The sequence below is a fragment of the Oculina patagonica genome, chromosome 2, assembly GCF_052425735.1.
Source record: "Oculina patagonica isolate OP01 chromosome 2, crgOcupat, whole genome shotgun sequence".
Classification (NCBI taxonomy): Eukaryota; Metazoa; Cnidaria; class Anthozoa; order Scleractinia; family Oculinidae; genus Oculina; species Oculina patagonica.
Genome location: NC_135759.1, coordinates 36,217,933 through 36,235,365, shown reverse-complemented (window position 1 = coordinate 36,235,365; position 17,433 = coordinate 36,217,933). Strand labels below are relative to the sequence as shown.

At 39.9% G+C, this 17,433-nt stretch overlaps 1 protein-coding gene across 1 annotated transcript; it reads left to right on the top strand.

Annotated features, from left to right (window-relative positions):
* Positions 1–472: 472 nt before the first annotated feature.
* Positions 473–17,433, top strand: LOC144644493 (protein-glutamine gamma-glutamyltransferase K-like). Its single transcript, XM_078503985.1, is given in 19 exon segments — positions 473–600; positions 1,979–2,026; positions 2,619–2,663; positions 3,088–3,132; positions 4,743–4,787; positions 5,342–5,469; positions 5,979–6,161; positions 6,865–7,125; positions 7,608–7,726; positions 9,678–9,785; positions 11,123–11,182; positions 11,184–11,304; positions 11,758–11,893; positions 12,044–12,147; positions 12,704–12,949; positions 13,425–13,709; positions 14,142–14,302; positions 15,991–16,133; positions 16,857–17,433. Coding segments are annotated over 19 exon segments (2,430 nt in total). The 5' UTR covers positions 473–559; the 3' UTR covers positions 17,008–17,433.

Sequence of the window (17,433 nt, the reverse complement as noted above, 5' to 3'; positions counted from 1 at the left end):
ACGATGTAGACACTCAATGGCATTGATGTAAAACGATTTATACCATGCCATAGAAAATGCAGCCAATCAGAATACAGGAAAGCCGTTGTATTTTCGACAGTATTCAACCCAACCTCCCCATCGTGCTCTGCGATCTTATTCTCGACGAAATTTTGTAAGCGTATTTTCTATGGCATGGTATAAAATAGTTACACAACACTTTCTCTTGGCATACTATGGAATATCCCACTTGTCAGGTCAGACGTTATCAATTTATCGCATCCACACGCATGAGAAAGTTTCATTTGCGATAAATCTATTGTTAAAAAAATTTTGCCTACATGATCGCACAGCGGACGGTTTATGTTGAAACTTACTCACGCGAGGAAATGAAATGCAAAATAAAGTTTAATTTTCTTTCAATAAACAATGGAAGCTAATATTAATGAGGCAATATCAAAACCGCGGTTAGTGTCGCCACAAACACAATCAGGTTTGCGTGACGACAAAAATTCGAAAGTTTTATTTCGCCCGTAAACAAACCTTCCGGAGATTGTTTGTTTTGTGTTGGATAGCTTGAATGTCTCAACAAAAGAAGCAACCTGGCAGTTTTAATCTTCGGTAAGTGGACTTTTTTCCCTTGTAGCTATGGAATTCGGTACTATCTTTATAAGTCGTGATGCAATTATTTGTGTATGGCTAATAGGTAACTAGATGTATCACTCATTTTTGCAATAATACTGAAATAACATAGTTAATTTCGATTTACTTTTACGACCTCTGCCACATTTTTAACTACAGATAAATGTTCGATTCATTCGTTTCGCCCATCATGGGTCTACTCGAGTTCTGAGCGATGTTGACAACGTATTGAGTAAATTAGGTTCCTACAATAAGTTGCATCTCATTTTGCTGCTGCAAGAAAAACCCGTCAATTAAGAAAAAGAAGAATTTGGGTCAAGAAAATACAAGTTTAGAAGGAATGAAACAAAAGAAAAATGGTGAAAAAACCGAAGCAAGAATCTTGATCAAGCTTTGCATTTCTCTACTGTTACAGATTGTTTACGTGGTTTTATCTTAGCAACGAATAATAACAACTTCACAATAATACTAACTGTACTTTATATATTAACAAACGTTTGGCATTTTTTAGCTTTATGTAAGACAGTAAACTAGATACTCATTCCAGCAGTACTCATTAAAAGCCACCTTAACCAAAAAATAAAGGATCCCTGAACAACATCGCTTTGAATTGAATGGATTATCTTTAACAATTTATCGATTACCGTTATGTCACGCTGTCACAAGATTCTGTCGCATACAAATTAAAGAAATGTAAAACAAAAATAACCAACACATATGAAGCTCGACCTAGAATTCAACTCGCTGTCCATTAGCTTGGCCACCGTGCCTCCTTTAGACAATATAAAAGAGTATGAATTATCGATGTGTAAAAAACCTGATATCTGTAGATTTTTAAATCTAAACTTAGTTTATAAACAATTTACAGCAGGCCCATACAAGGATTTTGTCTCGCGGGCGTCCTGGTGGGGGCAACTTGATATGTAGTTCAGTTTTACTTTTTTCTTAATTTTCAAAGTTTTTCACGTTTTTCTGGCTCAGGAACTGCCATCTGTGGACTGTTCTCATTGGTTAAGAATGGTAAAATTACTTGTACAAAGCGTTACCTATTCGGAATCTGGGAAGGCAATAATACTGACAATGTCAAAGTTGCTGTCCCTCAGGGATAACCTTTAGATTTCCTAGATTTCCTTTTAGTAATATAATTTTTATATATCACTTTAAAAGAGTTGTTGAATAAATTATTATTATTATTATTATTATTATTATTATTATTATTATTATTATAATAATTAAACCTTCAACATTTATTTGACCATTTACAAACCCTCAAATCACTTTAAGCCTAAATATAATCTGGGAAGATGCTATAAAACGACAATTCATTAAGTGACGCTTCTTTACAACTTTTGCACAGGAAGGGGCGCGGCAAAAGAGTTGAACCTGAAGGAGGGCACAGCTCACGGTATGTGTCGTCTGCCAAGCTGCCTCATATGAGTCATATGCGGTGTTTATTTTTTACTCTAAGCTTTTATGGGAAAAAAAATCAATCGATCGTTTTAGATCCAGTGTCAGTGGGTTAAAGATACTCTTTGTAGTATAGGTATCGCATGACCTGCCTTTCACGAACATGTTTATATGATGGGCTATAGCATAACGGTACTATCAGAAATGGGAGAAGCTTGGTATAATTTGCACGACTGTCAAGTTTGACACCCCTGCGTTAGAGTGAGATGTGAAGAGGAAAAAGATTTTTTACTTTGCAGACTTAAGCAAACTTCAGTGCAAACTAGCCAATACTAATTTATTCATTGAGGAGCAGGGATGGCGCAGTGGTGAGAGCGCTCGCCTCCCACCAGTGTGGCCCGGGTTCGATTCCTGGAACTCGACGTCATATGTGGGTTGAGTTTGTTGTTGGTTCTCGCCTTACATCCTCCACAAAAACACTTTGAAATTCCAATTCGACCTGGATAGAGGACCCGCATGAAAATCAGCTAGAGCTGATGTGGCTTCCTCTCTAAATATTGTAGTTTATTCTTTGTTCTTATTTTCAACAGAGACGAACAAAACGGACCACCGTCAGGCGGAGCACAGCCATCGCCGTACGTTAAGTTTTTTTGCTGCATAAATATTAAATATATAGAAGACTTTTGTTGATTGTGGCCGTAACAGTAGCATGTTATGTTACTCTAAACAGTTACTAGTAACTTAAAGTTACTACGTAGCAAGATCGTGCAAGGAAAAATAGATCACTTGAATGTCAATTATCTCAATTAGTCCACAGACAAAAGGGTTAGGAAGATTTTCTATTTTCCTCCCACTTTCCCCCTATTCAATGTTGTGATATACCAAGACTTAACTCACACCATTGTGGTGAGGATGGGGGGCGGTGGGGGTGGGGCTCCCAAACACCAAATGCTTAGCTATAGTTAAGATATGTTCAAAAAACATTAAAACATAGCAACTAGTACTTTTACATCTGGTTGTGGCAAATATTAATATATTTTTTATTTCTGATTTCAACAGGAACGAACAAAACGGACCACCGTCAGGCGGAGCACAGCCATCGCCGTATGCTAAGCTTTTTCTGTCTTTATTGTAGGCTTTCGTTGATTGCCCTCGTAACAGTAGCATATTATGTTATAAGCAGTGCTCGCAATTTTGCGAAATTATGCCAGGCTTTCTAAATTATGCTTTTTAAAAAATGCTAGTGTTAAATAACCAAAATAACGATATTTCAAAGTTTATTCTTATAAGAAGACAACAATACAAAGTCAGCAAGTGCAACCGTTGACTACATAGCTTATAGTCGACACCAAAATTTTGTACCAGTAGTTTATCGCTTGACGCCATCTTGCTGTTAACAAAGATAACTGAACCGAAGCCTGTATTTGAGTACAAACCATCATATACATAGCTAGGCCTGCTGTAACGACTCTATATGAAATATACCGTCAGTACACGAGCCTTAACGCTGGAGTCTTCATTGCTAGCAATACCGTTTGAAGTTATTGAATAATCAAAGAGCTCTTCGAGCCACGACTGAATTTTTTTGCCAAGTTTAAAAGTTTAGTTTTCATTCCTTGAAAATTTATGAGCAGCAGGTGATTCAAACATTTCTTTGATGCACATGATAACAGATAAACAGCGGAATGTCTATTACATTGATATAAGATATTTTTGCCTTGTGTGACTAAGTATGTCTGAGTACCACACTCGGGTAGGCATGTGACTGCGGATCGAGAGGTCGCGAGTTCCAATCATAGAGAGACAAATTTTTTTCTTTTTACCTTTTTTTTCTTTTTTTTAACCAGTAGCACTAAAATGGTTTGTTTATTATATCGCTCCGTAGGTATGCATTGCAGAATAATTTACATGTAAGCCGTTAAGTAATAACGCTGTAAATAAATATATCAGAACATATAGACTGATTCAGGTAGAAATGTATTAAATTGTGCTGTTTCATCTGAAAAGCTCTTCCTTTTGTTCCGAACAAGCAGCCACGCACTCGATTTTACCCAACGCTCTCGTTTCTAGATAGATCCATCGTTAATAAAGCTTATGTGAGACACGATTTAGTTTTCGAATGTTCCTACATGTACGACGCTAGCTCAACAGATATATACGAAAGAGATCAATCGTTACATCGCTTTTGCGGCTCTCAATTTCCACTTTTTCGGCGGTCGAATACTTTCCACATATAATTGCCAGCCATATTTTGTTTCTTTGCTTCTTGTTTTACTTGTAAACCCCTTTAAATTTCAAAAGACCGCCTTTATACGGCCGTCTTGCTACACTCTTTCTTCTAGTGTATCTGCTGGTCAGCGGAGTTGCAATGAGAAGTTTACAGATGATGGAACGACCAACCATGCGAGTGCCATTGGGCTAGCTACAATACTCCTGAATAAATTCAGTCGTAAAAATGGTCAATTTTGTATATTTTTGTTGCCGGACAAGAATGAGTTGAGGGATCGAGTTTTTCAAAGTACTGAAAAGTCTGATGTATAAAATTTTACCATGAATATTGTTTGTAACATCGATGTGGGAGAGAATTATGCTTTCTTACCGCAACAATTACATTAAGAAAAGCTTACGGATTTTTTTTTATTTAATTAATAGATAAGTGCAAAAGAACCATTAAAATACAGATGATTTTAACAATTTTTTATTATGCTCAACAGACCTGAAGGAAATGAAGTTCAACCTGCTGAGTCCCACGATTTACCGTAAGTAACTTGTTACCGGTGTTTTCTCTTCATTGCAAGCATTTTTTCTGCAAAGTTAATTTTAAGCATAATAGGTGTTCAGGCCGGTGCTTTGCTTCATTGTCTATTTATGAAAACAATCGAAACAAAAAATAAAACAATGTAAAATTATAATAACAACAACAACAAAACAAAACTATAAACAAAAACGCGCATTTCTACTTCTCCTGGTTGGTATATCAAGCGATCGCAATTTACCACTAACCCCTCCCCCATCACCGATCCAGCGCTTTCAAAGAGTGCCCAGACCCGACGAAAAGGATGAAGTGTCTTGAGTGCTTTGAATTTTATTAGTCGTAAAAAGAATGGAAAATGTTTTAGCTTCTTTAGATGTTGCCATGGCTATAGGAATCTGTTTCCATTGCTTGATTGTGCTGACACTAACCTTTTTACAAGTTTTTATTAAACGTTCTTTATCAGTATCATCATGCTAGCTGTGAGAGATAGCTTAACATAGGTCTCTAAGAATAACTCCACATAGGTAGTCTGATTATATGATTACTTTTTATCGGCAGGGAGGATTCAAGCAGCGGTAACAGGTCAAGTCTGGGAGAGGGAGAGGGACGAGACAATGTTTTACCCGATAAAGAATTCAGAGAACAAAACGATGCCCTGAGGATTGACAACGGAAAAGACGAGGAAGGTACAATTAGATTGCAGAAAGAATCATTTACCTGTAACCTAACTTAAACATTTAACTAGTTTGCAGTAATGAAATCAGATAAAACAGTGTCTGTTCGCAGTTTGACTAAGCTGGCTGCCCATTCATTGTATGTCACTGATTGCCTAGACAAAAAATGTGTGCGAGCATTACTGTTCTTTCACCTATGACGTAAGGTGGAAACATAGTAAGTGTATGTAGGACAATCAATCAATGAATCAATCAATCAATCAATCAATCAATCAAACAATCAATCAATCAATCAATCATTCAATCAATCAATCAATCAATCAATCAATCATTCCATCACTCAAATGATCAGTCAGTCAGCCAGTCAGTCAGCCAGTCAGTCAGCCAGTCAGTCAGTCAGTCAGTCAGTCAGTCAGTCAGTCAGTCAGTCAGTCAGTCAGTCAGTCAGTCAATAAAACATATATCCATGCAGAGATTTTTCACAGTCGACACGATCGTAAGTTCAATTTTATCCTCTGCAGCATCCCAATTAAAACCTGTGACAGTCGATCTTCACAAAGATGAAAACAGAGAGGCTCATAAAACCGATGACTATGAGATACAAGAGCTGATACTCAGAAGGGGACAGGTGTTTGACGTCACTGTGACGTTCAACAGAGACTACAATCAGGAGGATGACATCATTGTGGTACAGTTTGTTACAGGTGCAGCACAATGGTTGTTTAACTACTTGTTTTACTTTTAGAATATTGTTGTCGTGTCTTACGTGCATGCACGTGGATGCTACCGGTTACGCAATTAGAATTAGTAATTAAGCAAGTTTTATGTGAGGTGTGGTGGTCTAATGGTTAGCGCGCTAGACTCCGAGTCGAACGGCCCGGGTTCGACGCCTGGCCGACACGCTGCGATGTGTTCTTGGACAAGACACTTTACTCTCACAGTACCAGCAAATTTACTGCGATGGACTAGTATCCAATCTAGGGGGAGTAGCAATACTCCTAGTCGCTTAATGCTACGGAAACCGGGATAAGCTCCGGCTGTATGTGCCACTTGGCTCGGACACAGATTTTACCTTTTACCTAATTTAGCAAGTTTGCGTGCACATTTTGTTTTGGAACAAGTATTTTTTGACTTTGTGATATGTTAGTAAGTTCGCGAAGTTCGCGAAGAAAGTTGCGAATTTTCAGAGAATTTCGAAGCGAAGCGTAGAACGTAATGAAGAGCGGACGTAGAGACGCATGGCTTAGAGACGTCCGTTAGCTAAAACACTCTGATGCGGGAAACCACGGACTGGATTAGACGTGAAATTCACATAATATTTAACTACTGATCGATGTTCAGCAATGATGTATATACAAAATATCCTCATTGGTTTCCATGCATTTTTATATATTGTTAATCTTGTAGGCAAACGTCCTCAGGAAAGCAAAGGATCTATTGTGCGAGTCGCATCTCAAGATAACCTGAACCCCAAACAGTGGGGAATGCAGGTCAAAGAAGCCAATGGAAGCACTGTCCGCCTGTCAATCATGTCTTCAGCAAAAGCCATCATTGGTCGATATGAAATGTTCATCGAGACTAAACACAAGGAATCCTCTGGAGAGGAATCTTTGTTTCGATACAAACACGACGAACAGATTTGTGTTTTGTTCAATGCTTGGTGCTCAGGTAATTGTGTATCTAGTGCCTTCCTTTGGGGACACAAGTATATATTTCGTAGCCGAATTTTTAAATCCGAAAATTTGCTAAACACATGCATGAGACAATTTCGTCATATAAATTGCTTAGAAGTGGTACGACATGATTTCATTAAGCTTAGATTTGCTTTAAAATGTAACCCACATATACAAGTCCATGCATGCTACGGCTGATATGGTTTCTGTCTCAGTACAGTAGTTATTTGTAATTTTTACTTGTCACTCAAATGCCTCGTCTTTCAACGTACCTGACAATTGGGTGTAATAAGATGTTGATTTTGATGTATGAAGCCCGACTGAAAAAAAGGCTTTTTTAAGAAGAAGTTATTACCTTGAATAATATGCCTTCCCATATTTCTCGTACTGAAGCCCTGTTTTCTGTTAAATTCATTCAAGATTGAATTGAAGCTGGTTCTGTTGCAGCTTACACGTTTTGATTCGCTCATTTGACAGAAGATGCAGTTTATATGGACAACGATGAACATCGTAATGAATACGTCATGGAAGACTTTGGATACATATGGAAAGGTGTTTCAGGACAGGAGGAGTCAATTCCATGGACGTTTGGACAGGTAAAACTGTTATATCGTGAGAAGGTTCATCTTCGGTGTAAAAACATGTGAAACTCTCAAGCAAGGTAAAACAAAGAACGACCCAGACAAGAAAAAACCTCTAACCCTCTAGTCAATTCTGAGTCTCCCACAAGAATCAAGCTCATGTCCTTCCTTACACGTGTCGGATGCTGTTATTTCATGTTCGTTCGGTACCAGCCGGGCTATCAAATCTCGTTCACGTAAAAATAGCATTTAATTTTACCAAAACTGGTTTTTGACGGGTTTTACTAAAAGCAGGCCCGCGGCCCGGCGGCCCACGGCCCGCGGCCCACGGTCCACTTCACGGGCTCACGGCCCGCGGCCTAGCGGCCCGCGGCCCACCTCTCGGCCCGCGGCCCGCGGCCCACCTCTGGGGCGGGAGGGGGGATCTGAACGTAAAAATTCTTCCTCGGGGGTCACTTTTAACTTTAACTCGATCGATATGTTTTACAACTTAAAAAGAAGAAGTTTGCATCGGAAAATCTTGTAGCCTTCCAGTTTATGGTGTTCTTACCCCATATGCTTCAAGTTTACCTTCATAGGTCCTTTTATTTATGAAGAAACAGCGTGATAAATGGATAACAACAACTTTACGATCGGAAAAAACATTGTCGACGGAGCATGCAACGCCTGGAACATTTTTACGGTACCCAGGCCACCCGCGCCCGTGCTTTGCAACATCCTCCAAAAATGCGAAGTAAAGACGATCGGTCCGGCTGCACTTTTCTGTTTATTTTAGCGAACCCGAGAACTCCTTTTGCTGGCTAACATGTGTATACACAATTTGTGTATTATTTGGCTACTTCCAAGTTGAAGTTGAAGTTGAATTAATCCATGTCTTACGATGTCTACGATCGATATGTTAACAAGTTTATGAAAGCCAGAACGTGGACATTTATAGCATGAAAACTTAAATTCTTGAAAGAAAGGCAAGAGCTCCAGCCCGGGGGGGGGCTACTCAAAAGCGTTTTGTACGGGGAGGCTCCGCCCCAAAGTCCAACCCCTTACCCTTTTGTATACCATTTTGACAGAAAAGGCACCCCTTTCGTATACCTTTTACTAAAAAAAGGTACCCCTTTCATATACCGAAAAGACAGGACAAATGCCTAAAACAGGAAGTCTTGATGCCATTTTTATGTAGCTCTTAACAAATTTAAATGATACCTCCATAAGGTGCGTCTGTTCGAAATATTTTAATTAAAGGCCTTTTCAAATACCTAAATGAGCAATATCCCTACCCTTTTATATACCTTAGCTTGTGAAATTCCTACCCTTTTATATACCTGAAGCATGAGAAAGGTACCCTTTCGTGCGGAGCCTCCCCGTATAGGCCAATATAGGGAGTGCCCCCCCCCCCCCCCGGGAGCTCCAGTTGACCTACAGACCCATATAGGTAACAAAATTTTAAATTATTGTAGTTCAAAAGGCTTTATTGCTAAGCTCAAGTAAATGTCACACTAACAGTCCTAACAGCGAGAACTCGATCCTGTAAACACGCGCCTCGTCACCGACAACTGAAATTATAGTTTTTCTTTATTAGCACTTAAAAATCTGTGGGCCGCGGGCCGCGGGCCGAGAGGTGGGCCGCGGGCCGCCAGGCCGCGGGCCGTGAAGTGGACCGTGGGCCGCGGGCCGCGGGCCGCGGGCCGTGGGCCGCCGGGCCGCGGGCCTGCTTTTAGTAAAACCCGGTTTTTGACAACATCACTATCCATCGGAATTGTCGATTCTGTGTTTATTGGTCACCAGATCCATAGCAAGTTTATTGTTGAATCTGGCCCTTTTTTGCACGGTACTTCGATTTTAATCTAATTTGGCCGATGTTCTTACTCGATCTAAAGCCGGTGGTTCCTTTAGGCCTTCAGGTTAATCGTAAGGCTATGTATGGCTATCTTTATTAATTATAATAACTGATTTGACTCTTTATTTTCAGTTTGAGGATGTTTCTTTAAACTGTGCACTGTGGCTGCTGGATAAAGCTGAACTTTCCTGTATCGCGCGGTCCAGTCCAATCCATGTCGTGCGAACAATATCGGCGATGGTAAGTGATATATGAGACCGGCATTTCTATCGATTCTAATATTCTATCGACGAAATTGGGACCTAATCATAGTCGGGGAAAGAGAAAAGAGAAAAGAGAAAACCGTGAAACTTGAATCTTCCCTTTTCGTAATTCTAATAGTCGAAATTACCTCTTTCCTCACCCTCGCGTCAACGCGCTACATGCATTCACCGCCGTTATTGGGAAAATTTGGCTTTTATACCTTTATACCCTTAAACTAACAAAACCAAAATACAGCAGCTCAGCGAGGACAAGACAGCACATTTTTAGTTTTATTCCACAACCGCGCCGCTGCATTTTACATATAAAGAAACAAATTCAGTCGGGGGAACAAGCGCCAGTTGATGGCGACATCACTTCTCCGAGAAGTGACTAACCAGCAACATGACGTATTTGTACGCGCGATTGCTTTCGGGGTACTCGTGAGCACTCACGCTAGTTTTTGATTGAATGAAATAATTCAGAAATTCTTCGAGTGCTTCAATGCAAGATTTGCCATAACCGGCACTTATTCTCCCGACTGAAATTGGAGATATCACGCTTGTAAGTTGAAGCTTTAACTTTATGATAGAACTGTCACCCCTACTAGCGTAACTATTCAAACAGAAAGAATCCGAGGAAAATTTGTCTTTTCTCCGGTCTTGTCGATCGTTTAAATTTCCCACTCGTATGGTAATCGGAAATTTTAAAAAAATACCTCGAGAATTTAGAGGCTGTAACCGCCATTATTCCAAAATGGCCTTAAAGGTGCATTTCCGAGTCCGTACTGCGCAAGCGCCGCCTCAATGTTTGTCAAGTCTCACAAACAGAAGAATGTTTACTTGCAAAACATAATCAAATTCCGAGACAAACCGTACCATTTTCTGCATTATTAACGCCAATTATCCTTGCAAAACAATAATAACCAGTAAAGGACACGCTGACGATTTATCAAACGGACGTGTTAGCCATTGTGAATTTTGAACGAAACGATCCGTAATGGCGAACTAAATAAACTTCATGTAAGCTATCACCGAAGTGTACGTTTCAACGGATTCAAAGTAGATATGAATACAAACTCTGAGTCTGCGCAGTACGGACTAGAAATCATCTTTAAAGGTTCATTTCTGATGTATAAAGAGAACTTAACTGTTATCAAATTTAGATCCATGTTTCTGTGATACGTTAATCAAACGACAAACCGTGCCGGCATTTTCGGCGGGGAAATAATTATCTGGTTCCCCAGTCAGGACAATGACAACTGATTAGAGTGTTACTCATTATGATGTTGAACAATTTCATTTTCCGTGTCTATTCCCCGCTTTCATTTTACGCAGGCCAACTCAAATGACAAAGATGGTGGGATTCTGTCGGGGCGTTGGTCCAATAGCTTTCCCTCCAGGCACGACGGCGCCATTGGCTTGGACCGGAAGTACTGCCATTCTGGAAGAGTTTTGGAGAACAAAGAAAGTCGTGCGGTATGGACAGTGCTGGGTGTTCTCTGGGCTAGTGACTGCATGTAAGAAATATTAATGTAAAAAATCGTGATCATTTAAATATATATGGGTCATTCATTAAAAGATTAACGTTTAGAGATTACGCTTTTTAAAAATTGAAACCTTTCACTTACTCGGTACCGTCGCATCTGGTTAATATTTATTTATTTAATATCAATGGTTATCAAAATAAGAACACGCAAGGGTGCAAGGGAAAAACTATTAATTTTAGAGTGTCGGCATTGTCATGCACTATCGAGGTAAGACTATACTGAATTCTGGTATCTCTCGGACCAAGTGAACTGTTCGTTAAATAGAGGTGTTTGTTTTATAGAGTTGTCCCTGAGGATAGGTTCGATTGTATTTACTATTCTTGGAACTAGAATAGTTATAGAATTGTTACTAGGCTGGAATAGAATGATTACGTCTTAGTAAATAAGTTTTCTGATTCTAATTATTGCTGTATTGCGTTACAGTGTCACGAGCGTTAGGAATCCCAACCAGAAGCGTGACAAACTTCGATTCTGCTCACGACTCAGATGGAAGCATGACAATTGATTATCATTTTGATGAGGAAGGAGACCTCATAGAACGCATGAACGACTCTGTATGGTATGTATTTACGTGCTCGCCTAGAGAGCCTCCGGCACGTCCGCCTGAAACGTATAAATCGAGTCAATAGGTTTTTTATACAGGCGAATAATAATTCCTTTCAAATAAAAAAAAACACTGTTTGTATGCTTATAACTTATAACATTACAGGAACTATCACGTGTGGAACGAGTCATGGTTCAAGCGTCCTGATTTGCCAGACGGTCATGATGGATGGCAGGCTCATGATGCCACGCCACAAGAGACAAGTGGAGGTAAGACAATTGGTTTAACAGCGACAAAGATATGTTCTCAACATTTTATAAACACCAATGAATACAGATACTCCCCTGCTCTCAATTACGGTTTTTCTTATCTTTTTTTTTTATCATCATCATCATAATCATCTGATCATCATCATCATCATCATCATCATTTATTAGCCACTTTTGAAATGAAATTTTACAACAAAAACTAAGGTAGGTACGGCGAGGAAACCTCCAGGAAACCACCAGGCTTATAGGGGAGGCCAGCTCGGTTAGCGATATGTTAGTAATTTAGTTATGGAGTCCAGCTAGGTCAATTCAGACTTATTTCATTAAAAATGCAATCATTTTTCTTCCAGTGATCGATTTTGGGAGAGATGAAAAGTGTTATTAAATAAGATTTGAGATATCAAAGAAAAAAAAAAAATTATATTATTAATATAATAATATTATATTTTTAATTTTTATAATTATATAAAAAAAAAAAAAAAAAAAAAAAAAAAAAAAAAAATATATATATATATTTGAGATATCAAACACATTTCTTAATTAATATCTATTTCAGGTGTCTTTCGTTGTGGTCCTGCATCCGTCAAAGCGGTAAAAAAAGGCGAGGTGTATCTACCTTATGACACAGCGTTTGTGTTTGCGGAAGTAAATGGTGATCGTGTGTACTGGGATGTCAAGAAAGCGGACGGTTCAATGAAAGCCACGAATGTGGACAAGAAATGTATTGGGAATACTGTGAGCACCAAGACTCCAGGCTCCGAAGAAAGAGAGGATATTACCCACGAATACAAATATCCTGAAGGTTGGTTTGTTTGAGTTTCTGTTTGTCTATTTATGTCTGCGACTCTCGTCACGCGCGACTTTCTATTTCTTCCGGCTTGCATCTCTGTCTGTCTGTTTGTCTGTCTGTCTGTCTTTATATGTCTGTGTCTTTCTCCATGCGCGACTCTGTCTGCCTGTCTGTTTGTCCGTCCGTCCGTCCTTCCGTCCATCGGCCCGTTCGTCCGTCCGTGTGTCAGACTGTCTGTCTGTCTACCAGTCTCTCTATTCTTTATCCTGAAGGTGGGTCTATTTATTTCTATGTCCAAATGTCCGTGTGTCTCTCGCTGCCTGCTTCTTTGTCGGTGTCTGTCTGTCTGTCTGTTGAAGCTGTGTCAAAAGTGTGTCTTGGAGAGTAACCCTTAGTAGCTCTCATAGTGTTTATGAAACTTGTTCGTCCGGTTAAAAACCGTTAACACTGGAATGCAAAACTAACTCAGATCTTCTTTTGTTGACAGGTTCAGAAGAAGAGCGAGATGCTGTTAAATTTGCATTCCAGTTCAGCAGTCGCGAAGAACACGAGATTTACAAATCTGAAGTTGAAGATGTTGAATTTCGTCTAGAGGTCAGGGACACTGTTTACGCGGGAAACAGTTTTGACGTCGCGGTAGTTGTTGAAAACAAGTCGGAAAATACGAGAAACATCAAAGTTAACTTTACAGCTGTGTTAAGTTTTTACACTGGTGTTCCCGCCAAGAAACTAAAAGGATACAAGCTCCAATTCCTTTTAAACTCAAATGCAGGTAAATTCTGGGTACAATACCATCAGGTGTTTCCTAAATAGCGTTTGGTCCGCCAGTGTTAGGAGGTTGCTGTAAATAAGTAGTAAATTAAATTGATGTTACCTAGAACTAAAGTTAAAATAACTATAATATATTACCAAGCAGTACGATAAAGAGTTAAATAAACTATTAAAAAATAATAACAGCTATTCACCGAAGGGGAGGAGGCTAGTGTAAATTGACTAATTCAATACATATGAAGCCAAAATTTGCTCAACCTTACTGAATCGGAAATGAAAAAAAAAAAACCTAAGTTAAAATAAAATAGAGATAAATCCGCTGGAAAGATCCTGTGAAAACGACAAGCTTTTAAAATTACCCTGGAAAGAGTGATGCTTTTTTTGCCGTTGTTCTTTCCTAAACTAATCGATTATGTTCCTTTTTCCTATCTAGAAAAAAGGTTAGTCTTGACAATTGAACCCAAGGATTACATAACCAAGTCTAGTGCAGAGAGCACTATCAAGCTATATGTGAAGGGTATGGTAGAAGAAACAGGCCAGTCTTTTGCTACGCAGGATGTCGTGGAATTAACAAAACCTAAGCTGAAAGTTACAGTAAGTTAGAGCAGTTTTTAATTGAGTGTCGTCCACCACTCTGGCCTCACAGGACACAGCTCCAGTACCATCCGCACCGGCCGGCGCGGACGGCGGCTGTCACGAGGTGGTGGCGGCGCGCCTCACTAGCGTAGTACCCAACAACGCAATCTTCGACCTCTTTCGACACCAGTCCGCTCTATGGTGATCACTGTACTTAGACTGTCCCAAAGATGCTTGGCAACTTTTCATCTCTCGAGCAACTTTCGAGCACCTTTTTTGCAATTTCTAGACTGAAGATTTCTGCAGATTGTTCGAGTGTTGTTCGAAGGCCATACCAACGTTTCCCAGCATTTTGCGAACTTCTGCGAAGATTAACGAAATTTGCCGAAGACTTTCGAGAAAGTTCAGAAGATCCTTCAACGTTCGGATCATTCATTCTCTCTTGAGCAAACATGACGGCATCGGTATCTTTAGGATTGTTCTAAGTGAAACAGTCATTGAAATTCAACACATTTTGGCTTAAAATGCTATTTAGATATATATATATATGTTGGAGTTGAATTGCATGAAAATGCTTAGAAATCTTACCTTCAAAGGGAAATTAGCATATGTATAGAGAATTTTCGTTTTGGATCTTTTGGGGCAACTTTCGAGCAACATTTTAGACTTTGGTGAAACTTTTTGGGAAATTTCGAGCATCTTTGTGACAGCCCCAAATGTCATACCTCTTAATTGTTCACGTTGCGTTATTTTCATAACCAGCCTAAGCTAATTGAACTGGGTGTGTTTTAAGAGAGGTTTAAGGTGACCTATATATCATGAGCTTAACTTGAAAATGTCAAAAGCCAGAAGACGTATTTTTCTTCAATAGAAATTTTAAAAAAATAATTTCGTTTTGTTAAAAACTACTACCGTATTTACTCGAATGCGCCGCGGCGCTCCGCGCCTCGGCGGCGCTTCGGGGGGCGCTTGGGGCCTCCTTTCGTTGTGGCGTCTTTGGGGTCCGGCGGCCTGCTGTCGGCGTGCGGCGTCCCGCTGTTTGTGGTGGCTTTGGCGCGGTTCACTCTCCTCGCTCTGGGGGCGCGGGCGCTGGCCGCCGCATCGGACCGGCCTTGGGGGGCGCGCTTTTTCTCTCGCCTTTCGGGGCGGCGCTTCGCTATCGGTATGCTTAGTTCCTTGCCCCCCGGGTGGGGACAGGGCCCAAAAAACAGCTACTATACCAGTGCATAAAAGCTATAAAAGGGACGATTGTTTGGTTAATTTGTTCGCACCTTTCTGTAAAACCGCCTGTTAGCTTTTAACTGTTGTCTTTATTTCTAGCCATTCTAACGTTTGTAACATTTTGATCATATATGTATCTTACTTGTCTGTGTCGTTTTGCTTGAAACTTTACAAGCTTTTTCTTTTGTCATGAGGCTATGTAAACATCATTAGGAATAGGAATAGTATTCTTTTTACACGGTTGCATTTTGCTGGCTTTATTTTATGAAGGGAGTAAAAATTGGTCGCTTGCTTACCAAATCTTGCTTGATGCAAACACGAAAGAACGAGAAAGTTCTTATTTTTCTAGATCTTATGTCAATTCTTGTCTGCGGCTCGGGCTAAAATATAACTTTTAACTTTTTCTCGTGTTGTCATTAGGTCATGTAAACATACGCGCCATTTCCTTTTGTCTTTTAAGTCATTTTCTCTCTCACGTTGTCCAGGCGTCATCAACACAAGTGAAGATAGGCGAAGACGTTGAAGTTACAGTGTCATTCACAAACCCTTTACCAGAACCTCTTACAAACGGACAATTCCACTTGGAAGCTACTCGTATGAAACCCAAGTCCTTGGTCGTTGATTGCAAGTAAGTATTACGCGGTGAACTGACAGCAACATGCCATGTTGAGTGAGATAGAGTAAATTGGGGTTGGGTTTATGAAGTCGAACAGCGACCTCCTTATCCCAAGCCTGTCTGGCAGGCCTAGAATGGGAGGGGGCGAGCGGAGGGGAGAATAATTCGGGTAAAAGGAAAGTTGGTACTCTCTCCTCGCGATTTTCACTCTACCTATCTCTCTCCCCTTTTTACCCTGTTACGGAGGCCACCTTACTCTCTAAGTTCAATGTTTGTACCATTTCTGGCATATCACAAGGCACTCGCCCGTTTTATGGCCTTGCAGTGGGCAAGGGAATGGCTACTTTTGCTCAGAGGTTCAAACCCTTACCTTTTTATTTACCGTTTTTGACAGAGAAGGTATACCGCTTTCACTTGTCTATCGCAGAAATACTGCATCCTTTCCATAAACGTTTTTCTTGAGTGACTCTTAGAATACTTAGATGAATCGCACCGTTAAATGCTTCTGTTCGGAATATTTTAAATGGTCCCTTTTAAATACCTGTATTACAGTTTTCCCACCCTTTTAAGTGTCTTTACTTCGACCCTTTTACATTCATCCAGCTAAAAATGGTACCCGTTTGGGTGGAACCTCACCGTATGAAACACTATAGCGACCTCCCTCCCAGAACAGTGGGTGGGTACCCACTGGCATAACAGGACTGCACAGAATTTGTTTTTAATTGTATTTAACAGGGGTCCAGTGGGTGCTAAAGAAGAAGCCAAGATCTCCGCCACGTTCACCGGGGCAAGAAAAGGAAAGCATCACATCGCCGTCAGTTTCCAGTCAAATGAATTAACTGATGTTCATGGCGAGTGTACAGTTTCAGAAGCCGAAGCAACATAAATCGCAAATAACAGCAGTCAATTGTCCTGTTTCAATGTGTTGTTCTAGCATTCCCTGACAGTCAATACGTTTAGCTTTCGCAGCGAAATTAAAATGGGGCTGGATTGATCGTTATCCAATTTCTCCAAGTGACATATTTAAAAATTGTCCCCAGATAAATTTTAGGGTAGTAGCTTTTCTGCAGTATTTAACGTTTTTAAAACGACTAAAGTCCATGCGGGCGGATTCCCCTGTTTTGGCCTGGAAACGGTTAACATCACGGTTGTGAGCAGATTATTGATAAGTAATTTTACCTTGTTGTACTGGATCGAACGTATATTTTTTTGTGTGACATTATACATTTATTATTGTAGAATGATGTGTTGTGAAGCCTTTCTCCTATTTCATATGTAAATAAATAATAATAAAAAAAGATTTCAGGTTTCA